A 15,602-nucleotide genomic window follows, 5' to 3' on the forward strand; every position below is an offset into this window, starting at 1 on the left:
TGACTTTCATTCCGCCGGATATTCCGTCATGTTGACTCCGTGGCTGCAGTTAAAATGTGTCGAAGGGTCCAAATGAATCTCCTTGTTCCAGAAGTGGCATTTGAGGAGGCCACGGCCACCAAATATCTTCAGCCGTGATCGAAGGACTCATACTGTCGACATCGAAATAGGTCAGATTTTGATCACCGACTGTGCTACCTTGTGCAACTGTCAAGCTATCCGTGGGCGGAGTCAGCATATGAGGACCAGGTTGGTGTGGCGGTTTTCCGCGCGGGAGCCTGTAGTTGGGTGAGCCCACCGCGGCAAGAAACGATGCCATGTTATCTTTGAGGGCCTTTAGCACTGTCATGCTCCGAATCTGGCCTGATGACACGGTTGACGGTCCGAAAACATGATCGATCATGGTCATGATCCTGTCGCCCTCCGGCAGCTCTGGTGTTTGGTAGATTGAGACCAGAAGAAAGAGTATGCTGTGGTATTGTTGATATGCTGGGGCATACCAGGCCCAATTAGCAAGATCTGGGTCGGTCTCCAGTAAGACCGCAGTTTCACACACATCAAGGCCGGATTGAATTGCTCTGGAAAACGTGAGTATTTTTTTCACTACATCCCGAATATGTTCAAGGACTAACCTTTCTCTCAAATTGAGACCCTCATTAGGAAGTTGCCATCTCACACGCTGCGAATGAATGGTCATTCCATCGCTTCTGGCCAAAAGCAGCTTTCCTACCAAACCTGCATATTTGTGTAATGGGATTCTCTCATCAAGATGGTCGAGATATTTTGTTTGAACATGCAGCTTTAGCTGCTCCAGCGTTCCCAAAAATGAAACAAACGTCGATCTTCCTCTTTTGAAATTTTCTCTTTCTCGAAATATAATTCGATGTATTCGATAACATTCATATCGGATGAGAGCCAAGATGCAATCGGAATTGAATGATTCAGAGGCTGTTTCATATCGATATTCATCGAGCTCGGGCATTAACGAGTACGGATCATCAATGACGGTGCGTTCAGGACCCACAGCCTCGATTGCTCGAATATTGAGAAATAATAAATGCTGCCAAAGATGTCGTTTGGTCTGACGAACAGCATCGGTATCCTGTTCGGCGTCCTGGTCGAACCCTGCGATTTGAAAATGACGGATAACTGCTGCAATATATACTGAATGGGAGCGGGATACCTCCGACAGAAACTGTGGAGTAAGATAGATCACAAGGGCCTGGAACAATCTCAAATCCAAATGGGTGACAATATCGGCTTTGCTGAGAGCATCTTCCGCGGATTTTTTGAGCTTCTTGACCAGCGAGTCTTTCGACATGCCGAATAATTTTTGACTTTCAAGCAGTGGCATGCTGACCGCAGCTGCGTAGAACATCGCCCAACGGAGGGCGTCTGCCACAGGGTCGTCTGCGAGAAGATCATTTCTCGAGGCCACGGAGCAGACAGGGTGTACCGAGACAAAGTACCGGTCAAGAAGGGCCTGCCTTTGCTCTTCCGAGACGTCAATCTCAATTGTCTGATTCTTATTGGCGGAATACAGCTGGCCTAGAGGGAGAGAAGAATGCGGTTTGAACCAAGCGACCACTGGAGCGGAGAACTGATCGCTGGCCTCAAGGAGGTGTACTTTCTCCTGCAACAAATCTTCGAGGGATTCCACATAATTTGCTCTGAGCATACCGCCGATGCGATCAGTGATGCTCAGCTTTCCAATTCGAAGACATATGTCTGGCGGTTTTCGATTTGCTGCATGGATGGTCGCTTCCGAGGCCTTGGGGTTGTCGCATTCTTCTCGGTATGATCCCACAGAGTCTTGTTGCTCAGGAACGCTGCTTGGATCAGCGGTCGGTGTGGAGGTATAGTTTGTTGAAGGGACATGGAAGACGCAAGTTCTTGAAGTCTTTTGGCAATGAACACATGGCTGGGTCCTTGAGCATCTTCTTTTCAATCTTCGACACTCCAGGCAAGTATTGATTTTACGATTTCGGAGACGGGGAGGAGTACTGCGAGATTGAGACCACCTGCGGCTTCCTCGATTTGAGTTTTCCATGATCCAGACTCCAGTTTCCCATAACCGAAGATAACTTTCGTGAGAGAACTTGCCATTGCGAAGGCTGTCGACCTGAATCCCGTCGATGAATATAGCGGGAGCTTCTCCGCTGGGCCCATTATTTTGGCAGCTTCTGCGAGCCACCTGAAGGATTTTGCAGCCTCATTTGCCGTTTTCTGAATTAAAGGGACCCGCCGTTTCATGGCGGAACGCCTGATGTCCACTTCTGGTTAGTTGGCGGCAAGGATGTTCCAATGCCGAAGGATTCGAGAGGATTTATCTTTGGGGCCAATGCCAGATAGCGGTGGGGTTTTGTGATTAGGGCCGTTGTGGCGCAGGTAATTGTTTGTCCAGCCGAGATGGACTTATCAAACAGTACCAATTCTGCAAAATCCGGGGAGCAGAGCCTTGTGGTCGACGCCAGAGAGTACAACCTCCTGGTGACTCCTGGCAGCCGGTACGTCACCGTCCATCCAAAATCCATACTTCTTCATTTCCCAGTTGAGGTTGATGATCTTCGGTATTACGGCGATATTGATCTGGTACGGCAGAGCCCAAACGCGTACAGAAGAAAAGGTGTTCATTCACTCGAGGTTGACTACCACACCGATCTGCTGCCTTTATGCTGCTCTTCTATCGCAAAAGCACACATCGACTGTCAAGTGATTATGACATGACCGTCATGATGCTGGGTGTGTCGACGGTTCTCTAGGTTCTGCTATCGGCTGTCGCCATCTACGCGTTTGCGCCAAACACATCTCCTGGGTGGATTCAATGCATGCCTTTGAAGAACATCTGACGAATCTCCACGCCCTTAGGATAAAATCTAGCACTAAAATACATGTCCGGCTTCCCACGAAGAATGATTTGAAATATCCTAGGTAAGCTATCGCCGCGGCAAAGATGGCGACAAGGAGAAAGTGATCTTCATGATCACAAAGATAAATGTCAGTATAAAGCGTGGTGAAGAATGCAGACAAAGTCGCTGGCGGCAAAACGACCGCCTTGTTGTGGCCTCATGACATCCTCAATGTGCAAGAGGAGAAAAAGGGTCCTCAGCGCTTGTTATCAAAGACAAAAGGAGAGGCTTCGCCAATCAAACATTTGGGGCCCTGACAAAGCTCCGAGGCAATCCCTGAGATCGAACCGGTTGAGGCGATCAGCTTGAAAAAAAAAAGGCGAAAACAGCAGTTCACTGAAAGGGTTTCGACATGCTTACTTGAGAAGGCTGGTCAATGGCAGCCCTCGATGTCACAGGGCAAAACCTACCCGTCATTTATTATTCCACTGCATTTTCTTTCAACACACAACCCAGAGCCGACACAGTGAAGCCGGCTCAACGGGAACGCGGCCATGTTCGACCCATTATTGATAGGGTTTTGGATGGATGATATAGCAAGATCCTCGATCTCTTCCGAAAAAGAGACTGGCAGCAGGCTTTCACTTCCTGCAAAGTAACGAGGATGCCTTGGAAGAGAAAGGGATTCCGGCAGTTCGAATCTGGCTGTTGGATTTTGTCATACTCTCATCACCATGACAGCAGGACGGCCATTTGAACCGAATCTTCAATATCCTAATACGTCTTGGCTGAACCCAAAAATAGCAGAGACAATATGGGTAACAGGTGGTCGAATTTACTATGTTAAGGAGTAGTGTCTTGCTTGATGATAACAAGTATCAAGATGCAATCACGGCGAGAGGCTGTCGCGAGCTCTATGCACGACATTTGTCTGCCTTGGCCTTGGAGCGTCGGTCCTTAGGCTTTGAGCATCGTCCGATACAGGTATTTATATATGCTCTAAGGAGCACGCGTGATGGTAGCTGACAGTTGTGGCCGAATGTAGTAAATGATGCAAAGAAGTCCGTCCTCACATGATAGCGCGTCCACATTACGCGTTAGCCGGGCAAATTTCTTGATTGGCTGCACTCCTCGAGTCTACTGGAGTGCTGCCAAATCCAAACAGTCATCTCTTCAAAGGCGTATTAGGCCTCGATTAGGTCAATCGCCGTCTTTGAATCTGCAAGCCATGCCCCATGGCCAAGTTGCAGGGAGCAGCTGTCTCCCGCCAGGCGATTAGTCACAAACGAAAACGCCAGCCTCAAGAGACTGACTCACCGTCGACGGAGGCTGAATCCATTACCGGTGCTTCAACCACCACCACCACCACAGTTCCTACCAAAACCCATGATGGAGGAGGTAAGGTCCGGAGGACCAAATCCCCTTCACAACCTGGCCCGCGTCGCCGAAACTCCTCCACAAACCTTGTCGAGTCTGATATACCTTGGCCAGATCACTTCAAAGGCCTTTCTCAGCTGCACCGGGCTTTGAATCTCGTATACACATTTTGTTGTACGAGGAAACACTTTGCTACCACGTGGGAGAACATAAAATCGGCGGTGGAAGGCCACATCAAGAAAGCATTGGTTGAGGAAGATGTGGCACAGGTCAAAGCCTTGGTTCCTCGTGCCATCAATTTTGCCTATGTCGACGATGAACATTTGAAGGTCACACTCATGGGAGAAGACGACGGCGTTAGAGATGGAAGAGCGGATCACTTTCGATCGCTAGAAGAAGATGAAAGCGGTCCCAAAGACACGTCGGGGGACACCAAAGAAGTTCTTCTGTTCGAGTTCATCGATGGTGACTTGAAAAGACAAGCCGTTGATCCGAAAACTTTGCAGCCCACCAAAACTGCACAGAAATCACGGAAGGAAAGTCTCAAGATACCAGTCTTTAGTCAGAAGTCCATGTTGAAGCTGATCGAAAAGCGGAATGCCAAGTTCACATCGGCGATAAATGCCTTTCTTAATCGGTGCGCTGAAGAGCAAAAGGATCCGGTCCAAGAAATTTTGGAATTGAAGCAGCAATATATTCCTTGTCCTTCCTCAAGCCGTCCAACCACTCCTGGCCCGCAGCTGGCGAGCCCACCAAAATCCATACCAAAAGAACGCAAATCCATTTCGGCCATTATCAAAGAGATCAGCGAAATGGACTGGTATAGCCATCAAATTGTCCCTGACGGTCATCGAGTTTTTGATCCACAACCGCCCATATATGGTGAGCTCCGTTTCCAACTTTCGCAAAATTTAGTCAATGCGCTCTACAATAGTAGAGGCATCAGCCAACTTTATTCACATCAAGCAGAAGCCATCAACAATTTACATGAGGGGCACCACGTCATCGTGTCGACTTCCACCAGCTCTGGAAAATCGCTAATCTACCAGATTCCGATGCTACACGAGCTGGAAAGAGATCCTGAGAGTCGAGGCTTGTATATCTTTCCAACAAAAGCTCTTGCACAGGATCAACGGCGAAGCATGAAGGATTTGTTGAAGTACATCCCAAGCTTTGAGAACACTATGGTCGAGACTTTCGATGGCGATACGCCCATGAAGGAGAGAAAGTTTATCCGAGACGAGGGCCGAATTATTTTCACGAATCCGGATATGCTTCATGTCACCATTCTACCTCAGGAAAGCGGGTGGAGAACTTTCCTTCAAAATCTCAAATTTGTGGTGGTGGATGAGCTGCATGTGTACAATGGTCTCTTTGGAGCCCATGTGGCATTCATAATGCGTCGATTACGACGAATATGTGCTGCGGTGGGAAACCGCAAAGTCAAGTTTATCTCTTGCTCTGCCACCGTAGCAAATCCCGAGGAACACATGAAAACGATATTCGGAGTCGACAAGGTCAAGCTGACGGACTTTGATGGCTCGCCATCCGGCCGGAAAGAGTTCATCTGCTGGAATACACCATACAAAGATCCCGGCGATCCCTCTTCCGGGCGCGGTGACACATTTGCTGAGACCGCTCGATTGATCTGTCAGTTGATTCTGCGAGGCGTTCGGACCATCGCCTTTTGCCGTGTGCGCAAGCAGTGCGAATTATTGTTGGCCGCGGTCAAGGCCGAGTTCGTAAATCTCGAAAGGCCAGAATGCGCGGCCCTGGTGATGGGATATCGTGGTGGGTATTCAGCACCAGACCGGCGCCAGATCGAATCCGAAATGTTTGGTGGTAAGCTCATGGGCATCGTCGCCACCACTGCGCTCGAACTGGGTGTGGATATCGGCTCGCTCGATGCAGTCGTCACTATGGGATTTCCCTACACGATCGCCAATTTGAGACAGCAAAGCGGTCGTGCCGGACGTCGAAATAGGGATTCGCTCTCCGTTCTTGTTGGAGATTGTTTTGCTGTGGATCAATATTACATGCAGAACCCCGATGAAATCTTCACGAAGCCAAATTGTGAATTACAAGTGGACTTGCGGAACGAGCTTGTGGTGGAGGGTCATATTCAATGTGCGGCCTTTGAAATGCCGATCCAGCCGGATGAAGATATCAAGTTCTTGGGAAAACTGCTGCCCGAGATTTGTGCGGAGCGCCTCGCCGGAGATCCAATGGGTTTCTATCACTGCAACGAGAGATTCCGGCCACTGCCGTCAAAATGTGTCTGTATTCGGGACACCGAAGACGACCATTTCGCCGTCGTCGACATCACCCATGGGCGCAATGTGGTCCTGGAAGAAGTTGAGCAATCTCGCGCTTTCTTCACTCTCTACGATGGTGGAATTTTCTTGCATCAAGGCCGGACGTACATCGTGAGAGAATTCTCTCCAGAGCGAAAAATAGCCCGCGTCCAGTTGGTCAAGGTGGACTGGACAACGCAGCAACGGGATTATACCGACGTCGATCCGATCGAGACTGAGCAGGTGCGCCGTGTGTGTTCGAATTCGCCGACCAAGGCGTACTTTGGCCGCATTAGAGTTCATGCGCTTGTCTTTGGCTTCTTCAAAGTCGACCAGAAAGGCCGAATTCTCGATGCCGTCGCTGTCGACAACCCGCCCGTCATATTCTTCTCGAAAGGACTCTGGCTTGATGTACCCATGTTCGCCCTCGAGATTCTCAAGGAGAAGCGCCTGAATCTGGCTGCTGCGATTCACGCCGCAGAACACGCGGTCATGAGCCTGATGCCGCAATTCGTGGTCAGCATGCCCGGCGACGTGCGGACAGAATGCAAGAACGCTCTCAAGGAGTTCGCCAAGAGGGAAACCCAGCGTAAGCGACCGGCCCGCCTGACGTTCTACGACGCCAAAGGCGGCGCCGCGGGCTCTGGGATCGCGGCCAAGGCATTCGAGTTCATCGATGTGCTCCTGGAACGCGCCGTCCAGCGCGTCTCAGCATGCCATTGTCTCGAGGGTTGTACGGAATGCATCTGCGACGAGCGGTGCAAGGAGAAGAACATGATTATGAGTAAGGCGGGCGCGGAGGTGATTTTGAAGAGTCTCCTTGGCATGGAGATCGATGTGGACGCGTTGCCGGAGGGAGAGGAAGAAAGAGTACCCGCCGGAGTTGAGACGGTAGTCTTCGCCCCGGAAGTTATGGGTCGGAACGGCCAGCGGGTAGTTGCGAAAGATTTTGTCAAGCGTGAGAAGAGTGATGATGATTGTATCGTCATCAAAGACGAGCCTGTTGATTGACGAGTGGGGGTTATGACAAGTGGAACAAGAATGCATTGGTGATTGATATCCCTTCTCTCTATATATATCCTTCTATCTCGCGGACTCTGTTGCTTCTAACCCTCTTGTCACATTCTTCACAAAGACCTCTGCTTCCTTCTTCATTCCCGCCACATCCATCGTCCCGGACCCGTACGCCCTCGCAACTGCTGCCTGGACCTCCTCGTCCTCGAAAAGGGCCTCGTCCCTCTCCGGCCCTTCCATCGCTACCACCGCCCGCCAGTACTCATCGTCCACACCCTTGAGGCCGGGATTCCGCACCACGGCATTCCGCGCTATCGCGTATGCGCGGAGATTCGTCTGGGCGACCTGCAACGACAGGTTTGCTTGCTTTAAGAGTTCTTCGGTCCGCCGGCGGACGAGTTCCGAGTCCGTAGCGGACCCTGCGGTGAAGAGGAGGAATCGGCCCGTGGCGGAGGCGTAGATGAGAAATGCAATGATCGCATCGAACAGGCAAAGAACCAGGCATCGCAGGGTAGATGCAGTCCAGAAGATGCCGGCAGGGGCAGGGGTTTTCGAATCGACGATTGGCGCGAACATGCTTGTCATGGCGACGTCGATGCTTGCGAGTGCGAAGACGCCTAGCAGTGTACGTCTGCGCCAGCGGCTTGCTTCGAACCCGGAGACGGTTTCGGAAGTTGCGAGACCGATACACAGAATATGGAAGAGATGGGGCAACAGCACATTGTTGGGGAGATGATACAGAAGATAGGAGAACTGGTCATCTGATTGGCAGAACGAGCAATTCAGAAGCGTCGAGGGGCCGAAACGGAGATATATTTGGCGAAGGCTTCATCAATTATCTTAGTTGAATTTTAGTTTTGCCTTGGAAGTGCAGATACATACGCTTGGGAGCCGAGTTTGAAGCGCAGAGCCTCGTCAATCGGCGTCAAAACTCTACCTTCTCGGAACAAGGCTAATCGTGTGAACAGCGTATCGGTTTCTAGTGATATTCGTGACTGAGTGACGACAAAGATGTTGTGGTCTTCGAGGTTACCCCTAAATGGCAATGAGGCGTAGAGAAAGACACATATTGCTGCGAAAAGGACGTTGAGTCCTCGACCCGTCTTCTTGGGTAATGGTCTTGGTGGGGGCCTGGTGCGGATAGCTGTCTTGACTACTCGATAGTAGTTGATGGCGCGTGGCAGGACGAATGTGAATAATAACGGCCAGAAGGGCTTGATGCTGTGGTTGACACAGTCAATTAGCCTTTCATTGTTTGGCAGAGAAGGGTGAGAGCGCAGTACTTTTCCAGCAATGTCATTTCGGGGGGCAGCTAGTCAGATTTCACATCAGATTTCAGTACCCCAGGCAAAAGCATGGACGTCACCTGTTGGAGGAGAGTGAATTTTCTTGGAGTCTTTTGATATCAATGGGATTTAAATGAGGTAGAGATTGTATGTAAAGGGGGTTGAAAGGCCAAGTGTTACGAAGGCGACGCCATCTTCGAACCGGAAAAAAAATTTCCCGAGGAGAAGCATCCTCATCTCCCCCCGGATCGCAGTACCATCTTGGGAGACTTACTTCCAAGAGACGAGCTCCGAGCAGGCTGTCTCATCAAACTTCCTGCAACCGTCTATGATCTTCAGCTATGACCGCACGAAATTCCTGTCGTCCCCTAGGCTCGCGCACATTCTTGGTAGCTGAGAACTTCGGTGCCTAGGACCTACGAGCTGAAAATGGGTGAATCGAAGCCCGAAGGAGAATCGCATCAACGCAGCCTCATGCCCCAAAGGGCCCATTGACTCTGCTCTAGATTCGACCTTCCGCCGTTATTCTCATTCAAGCGAGAACTTCTCTTGAACACAAACGGGCTACAGCGAATACTTTTTGACGAGAGACATTTCAACGCCTGGGTGTCTACCACCGCGCTTTTGGCGAGAACTTCCATCCCCATGCAAAATCTCCCAGGTCAATCGGCTACCTTCACCCCCCAATGACAGCGATATCGCAACCATTGAGAGGCTCGATGTTCGAAATTATCTTGCCAGCAAAGTGTGCTTGAAGTTTGTCCTTTTTCTGCTCGAATACGTTCTTACCAATTCATCCCAGGAGAAGTTCGAGATCTTTATTCTGCCGACTGGTCCCGGGTTTGAAGGCCGGCTACGGCTAGTGTTCGTTGTTCCATCTTGATTTGACCCGGAGCCCTCCTAATGGCTGTCGGCATCTAGTTTCTATGAACGGAGACCTGACCATGGTCCTTTACTTTCCATGGGCTCGAACGAGTTCAAGGCCATCGAAGAGGATTTCAAGCTGCACCCTTCCACACTGCAGTATATTCCAAGGACGATGAAGGCATCGACGTTTGGGAATAAGGAAAAGCGGTATTCTCAGTATTACTTCCAACTCGCGAATGTGTCGCTCGACGAATGACATGCTCACTATTGCCTTTGTTTGAATAGGTGTGATTCTTTCATCCCCCCCGACGCCGCTCATATGCTTTTCCAATATCTCCTTGAGCTATAATATCCAGTCAAAAGTCACAAGTGCTCTAATCGGAGAGCTTCCTGATGCTCGACATACTGATGTTCACGCTCGAAACTCATATCCTCCTCGACATTCGCGATGTCGAAAGAATTGAAAAGATTGTCGCTGACTTACCACCCTTGGATATGGACAAGCACCCAGGAGCAGACCGCGAAAATATCACTCAATTGGTGACTGATCTGCAAAACACCCTCAAAGGTGCCATCAAACTTCTTGATGCCGCCCATTGGATGCAGAGAACGGCGGCCATGTTACTTGAATTCGGTCAACAGCTGGATGAAATAACTCCCGATGGCGCGCCCGGGATCAAACGAGAATGGGCTGAGATCAAGGATTTTCTGCAAGATTTGGAGAGGGTGACAGCATATCTTGAACCCCGACCCCGTTATGACGCAGCAACGATGCCAATCCCAAATTCATATTGTGGGTGAACAAGATACCTTTCCCGAGCAATGATTATTGACTCCTTTCACCAGCTCAACAGCAAAATGGCACAAGAAGACAACGTGTCAGCGTCACGCATGGCAGTTTCTGCCACCAGAGACAGCTCTTCGATGAAGGTCCTCGCTGTTATCACAGCCCTTTTCCTTCCAGGCTCGTACATCGCCACTCTCTCCGGCATGTCGATGTTTGATTGGCAAAGAGGTGGCGACTCATCGAACACGACCGGCTCCAATGGAACGTCCACCGATGCCAGGCCCGGGGATGATATTGTCATGCCATACATCTGGATATACTGGGTCATCACAATTATCCTTACATTCATCGTCATGATCAGTTGGCGCATCTGGTTTACGACTCAGGACCGCAAATTTAAGAAAGAACTACCGAGACTTGTCGAACCTGGATCGGCAGGCAAGAAGAATCAGCCCCGGAGATTCTGGAAAGAGTTCCTGGGTATCAAATGATTTGAAAGGGAGAAATGCGATGTGCAAGCTTTTCGCCGCGACAGAAACGAGTCTGCACTTTTTTTTTTTTAAGGTCAATATCCGCGCGGTTAGCAGTAACCAAACAACAAAGACATGCTGTACGAGACGGATGCTCGAAGACCCGGAACAGGGAACGCAGAACGATTGCCATCGGTTAAGTGATCTCATGATACTTGACAGAACTTGACATGGATCTTGGAGAACGTAACCAATCCCCAACCAGAAGTGTTTGTTATGTGGAAAAATGCGCCCTCTATAAACTCCTCGCTAACCCTGTTCACTAGTTGTCTTGAGCATCAGGAAGAGTCCAGTGCAGATTCGCAGTAGCCATGTTGATGGATTCCAACCCGGTAGCTCGAATTCGTGTTATTTCTTCTTTGGCTGGGCTGCTGCGGCGGCCTTTGCGGCCTCGGCTGTTGTCGTAGTTCGTCAGACTGTCGCTCGCTTCCAACTGGATACCTCCATGTGATACCAACCTTTAGCCTGTTTTTCTCGCATAATAGCCGCCTGCGCTTCTTTCGTTCGTTGAAACTCCGTGCCAGACTGTGTGTTCTTCTTTTTCTACAGGCGCAACAGGTGTCAGCCCCCAGTTGACCGTCATGTCGAGGCATGGGAAATACGGGGTCCGGATGCTCGCAATATCGACGGATAGTAAACGAAGAAGTCGGAGGTTTGAAGGGTCGTAGTCGTGCTGAGCTGATACCTACTTGTGCGGCTTGCTCCTTGAGATTCTTCTCACGAGCCTTTTCCCTCTGGTTACCACGAGTCATGTTTGCAATGGTGGAGGGTGACTAAGAAATTAGCGGATTCGAATATCAGAATGAGAGTGATCACGATGAAGTCGAGAAGTCGTTACGGCACACAAAGATCGGTGAAGGGCGCAGGCAGAGTATCAGCAAAAAGGATTTCTATTTCGAGACCGCCGTTCCAGTCTGCATGGGTCTCGGCAAAGTTGCGTCGTCTGATATTTCCCGAGCCCCAATGTGGACTGCGACATACTCCCCGATATTCTGCTCTCTCTTTTCTTGTTCTCGAGCTCACTGCTTCCCCCCCCCCACAGTGCTCTAATGTCACGATGTATTCTTAACTGGAGCCATACTTCTCTTCCTCCCCCTCGCAAGGCTGCCACAATTGTGAAAATGGGCTCGGCGTCAAGGGGCCAACAAGTGAACGGCCTGAAGCGTGTTTCAGGTATTGGCCGGATTCAGAACGTCGTTCAACCACAACCACTCGTTTGCCTAGCCTCTCAAAAGCCTGAGGAAGTCATGCCATTTGCAGCACAAACCTGACAGTCACTGAATCGTCCGTCTGCGGGCTCGATCAGTCTCAATGTGGCGGAAGGTGAAGGTGTCCTCTGCTTTGAAACCAAATTCGATGTCTTCTCAGACAGAACGTACATCTTACCAATGAACACGTCTTTCTCGTGGAATACCCAGCGCATATACTACAGCTTCATCTCGCGCTTTCGCGGTTACCACAATCGTGACTCTGAGAGCTCCATCGAGATCAGTTCCAGCTCAAAAGATCATTGAAGACTTGTCCACTCTGCCGCTCCCTCCATTCCAGTCTACCACCGTTACTCTCTCACTTTTCAATGGTGTTCCCTTCACTTCTCTTCATCCTCTGCCTGTTCAATAGCCCTTGGCTCTCCTATTGTTCCCATTCGACATATGTTTTCTCAGATTGAACTACCAGTTCCCTCTCTCAGCCATTTACTCAACTATTTTGATCAAATCTACCCATCATATCATTTCAGCAATAATCCTCCAGATCTCCTCCACCCCGAAATAAGTTCATTCCAAAAATTCACACTCATTCTAATCCAACATCAACCACCATGCTCTTTTTCGGAAAATCGCTAGCCGGCGCTGGTTACGTCGTGCTCAACGTCATCCGAGTCATGAACATAATATCTCTCCTCACTGTGATTGCTGGAAGCTCAGTCATGCTGGTCAAGACTTTTGTCGTATCCCACTTCTTCTTCTTCTTCGATGCCTGCGAACATGTCATCCGAGTCATCCTAAGCGGTATGTCGTGATGACGAGGACGGGGGCATATCATACTAACGCGCCCCAGGCTTCCTCGTTCTCACCGAACTTCCACTTTTCAAATCTTACATCGCTCGAAACTGGCCCCTGTTCAGTGCGCGAGCCAGCTTTGTCATGCTAGGAGTGGCCATGATATGCCTCGGAAATAGCATGCTGGGGAATCTCAACAAACAAGCAACGAGTCAAAAGAATCTAGGCTTACCATTTTGGCGTCTGGTCATTGCTTCAGGGATTATCGTCTTGGTTATGGGCCCAATCAACATCTTAGCAGTAGGTGGCCAGGAAAGACAGGTTGAGTGAAATGGGCTGACATTCTTTGACAGAGCTATGTTTTCAGAGACACCAAGGCCCATCTCACAGCTCGACAAGTCCGATCTCATGGTGCTGTCGCATCGCACAAAGCAGACGTCGAAGCTTCAACACCCAAACCGCCAAGCCGTCGCAGTCACTACCGATCATTCTTCCTCGGCAGCAAACGTGATTCCCTCCCTTCATACTACTCTCGTAAGAACACCGACCGCAGTGACATGACACAGACACCCAAGGTGCATATGGCCATCTCTAGGCCATTCCCACAAGACCAATCTTTGGCACGAACCGCACAAAGTCCAGGGGCATCAAGCTCCAAGTACAGCCAAAGCCCTAAGAGCGAACGATACGCCATGAGTCCTGAACTCAGCAGGCCAGATTTGGCACATCATCCTGCCATGACACAGGGACATGCTCTTTGAGAAGGAGTTGAAGCTGGAGATGTGTTCAAAAAAAGGGGGCCAATATCGGACGGTTAATTACGAAGTGGAGCCGATGATGATGGACATAACCACGAGTGATCTACATGGCGTTAAGGACTCAAATTACATGACAAAGGTGGACTAGAGAACCTGGTCAAAAAGGCCATGAATTTAACAGCCAGAGCCTTGCGCCCCTGCCTGGCCTTGTGTGTTCCCATAACAGTCGACCAGAGAGCGATGCTGGTAGGATTCCTCATCCAAGACATAGTAATTCCTGACGAGATACGAACAGAATACGACCGAAATACTCTCAATCCCACTCTTCTCTCCGTGATGAGCTGAATGGCCTCAGCCAGCTCAGCCCCGCAGTGATGCATCGCAAGACATGACCCGGGCAACGTCACAGGACCTGATCTCTGTCTGCCCTGAAGTTCGAAAGAAATGGTGACGAGGGTTAATTACTAACACTGTTCGGTCCATCAAAGCACCATTGTCCTAGAGCCCCAGACCCCGTTTCGCCGTTTCAGACCCAAAGTCCGCAGTCTGGCCCCCCTCTTTTCTTAATTCGCCACTTCTCGTGCATTTTGCCGCCTATGCTTTTTTTTTTACCTTTTGCCTTACCCATGGTTTTCTTTGGTCCTCCCTATCCCACTTTCCCTCGATCCAGTTCCCCTCCAGCGCCCAGGCTACCTGCGGTCTACCTCCCTGCCGACTCCTCCGCCCGTCCCTAAAGTAATGGTACCTTAGTACGCGACCTAGCTGACCTCTCATGGACTCCATCACGCCGCACCACCATGTATGTCACCCTATCTGGGTAAACTGCTTGCCCAACATGGCAGAAAGAGCTGAAGTTCATGATCCAGCGGTGCAAGAATCGCCACTTGAGTGGGACCTTGGTCGTTTCCTTCGGGCTTGACCTGGTGCTTCTGATACCTTAGTGACCTTGGAGGGGGTAGGAGGTTGTGTGGCAAATGAGATAGGGATGAAGAAGGGAGAGGGAGCCTTTACAAAAGCGACATGTTTGTTCAATTCAGCTTCTTACACTGTTTGCTTCGACTTAATACGACCATTCTTCAAAGACTTGACGAGCTTCAACAGAAAATACCTCTGGACAAGGAGAGCAGTCCATGAGAGAGGGACAATGGTCGGAAGGGGAAACGCTCTCCCTGTCCATCTACGAGCTATCGGAGCTCCTTCAGCTACAACGATGGCTTCGGTATATGAGTGTTGGGACGAGGGACAGCTCACCTTCCAAGAGCCGTGAAGTACATGTACCCCCGTACCCATGTACCATTGTACCTCTCCACCTTTTCATCCTGACTCCACAGCTGCGGACAAACTTTGGGCAGCTCTCTTTCTTCAGCTCCTGCACGGCTTTCATGTAGCTGTCCCGCTCAAGCCAACCGCAGTCAACACATCTTTCCATGCTCATCCCCACCTTGGACGGAAAATGACCCATCATCACCCGCTACTGAAGGGGGTTTTTCGCTGTTCTCCCGATTGTTAGTGCCTATCTCCCACTCTCGGACCAACTCCCTCCGTGTCGGGATCACAGTCTTGACTGGATTTAGGTACCCTCGATCAGGCTGATCGTAAGAAAAAGCAAAGATTGTCTCTCGTCTTGCTCAATCTGACGCAAGCGAAATCTCAATCTCATCGTACCCCCGTGAAATTTTACAGATGCACGGTCAGACAACTCTTCTTCATTTTTCATCTCCGTGAGGAGTCAAGCATTATTGCCTCCCTACACAAAATTGGTTTCGCCTCGCCATTCCTTCGGCCCATCTCAGATCTACTCCGTGGCAATCTCGATAAAACAATCTCGCTTTCCTGAACC

The 15,602-nt window shown here is 50.1% G+C and overlaps 6 protein-coding genes across 6 annotated transcripts; 3 read left to right on the forward strand and 3 right to left on the reverse strand.

Annotated features, from left to right (window-relative positions):
* Nucleotides 1-49: 49 nt before the first annotated feature.
* Z518_10860 (uncharacterized protein) lies at nucleotides 50-2,106 on the reverse strand (the record flags this gene model as incomplete). The annotated part of the gene is made up of 3 exons (XM_013411691.1): nucleotides 50-578; nucleotides 633-1,921; nucleotides 1,981-2,106. 3 exons carry the CDS (start codon nucleotides 2,104-2,106, stop codon nucleotides 50-52), a joined length of 1,944 nt encoding a protein of 647 aa, XP_013267145.1.
* A 1,978-nt stretch (nucleotides 2,107-4,084) lies between these two features.
* Z518_10861 (uncharacterized protein) lies at nucleotides 4,085-7,531 on the forward strand (the record flags this gene model as incomplete). The annotated part of the gene is made up of 1 exon (XM_013411692.1): nucleotides 4,085-7,531. The coding sequence occupies one exon, from the start codon at nucleotides 4,085-4,087 to the stop codon at nucleotides 7,529-7,531; it is 3,447 nt and encodes a 1,148-aa protein (XP_013267146.1).
* Nucleotides 7,532-7,603: 72 nt separating this feature from the next.
* On the reverse strand, nucleotides 7,604-8,834 carry Z518_10862 (uncharacterized protein; the record flags this gene model as incomplete). Its single annotated transcript, XM_013411693.1, has 3 exons — nucleotides 7,604-8,360; nucleotides 8,417-8,755; nucleotides 8,818-8,834. 3 exons carry the CDS (start codon nucleotides 8,832-8,834, stop codon nucleotides 7,604-7,606), a joined length of 1,113 nt encoding a protein of 370 aa, XP_013267147.1.
* A 1,246-nt stretch (nucleotides 8,835-10,080) lies between these two features.
* On the forward strand, nucleotides 10,081-10,965 carry Z518_10863 (uncharacterized protein; the record flags this gene model as incomplete). The annotated part of the gene is made up of 2 exons (XM_013411694.1): nucleotides 10,081-10,484; nucleotides 10,542-10,965. The coding sequence occupies 2 exons, from the start codon at nucleotides 10,081-10,083 to the stop codon at nucleotides 10,963-10,965; spliced, it is 828 nt and encodes a 275-aa protein (XP_013267148.1).
* Nucleotides 10,966-11,352: 387 nt separating this feature from the next.
* Nucleotides 11,353-11,756, reverse strand: Z518_10864 (uncharacterized protein; the record flags this gene model as incomplete). The annotated part of the gene is made up of 3 exons (XM_013411695.1): nucleotides 11,353-11,399; nucleotides 11,463-11,547; nucleotides 11,607-11,756. The coding sequence occupies 3 exons, from the start codon at nucleotides 11,754-11,756 to the stop codon at nucleotides 11,353-11,355; spliced, it is 282 nt and encodes a 93-aa protein (XP_013267149.1).
* A 1,067-nt stretch (nucleotides 11,757-12,823) lies between these two features.
* Nucleotides 12,824-13,765, forward strand: Z518_10865 (uncharacterized protein; the record flags this gene model as incomplete). The annotated part of the gene is made up of 3 exons (XM_013411696.1): nucleotides 12,824-13,013; nucleotides 13,063-13,304; nucleotides 13,358-13,765. 3 exons carry the CDS (start codon nucleotides 12,824-12,826, stop codon nucleotides 13,763-13,765), a joined length of 840 nt encoding a protein of 279 aa, XP_013267150.1.
* Nucleotides 13,766-15,602: the final 1,837 nt, after the last annotated feature.

The sequence above is a fragment of the Rhinocladiella mackenziei genome (genome assembly GCF_000835555.1).
Source record: "Rhinocladiella mackenziei CBS 650.93 unplaced genomic scaffold supercont1.10, whole genome shotgun sequence".
In the NCBI taxonomy this organism is placed as follows: domain Eukaryota; kingdom Fungi; phylum Ascomycota; class Eurotiomycetes; order Chaetothyriales; family Herpotrichiellaceae; genus Rhinocladiella; species Rhinocladiella mackenziei.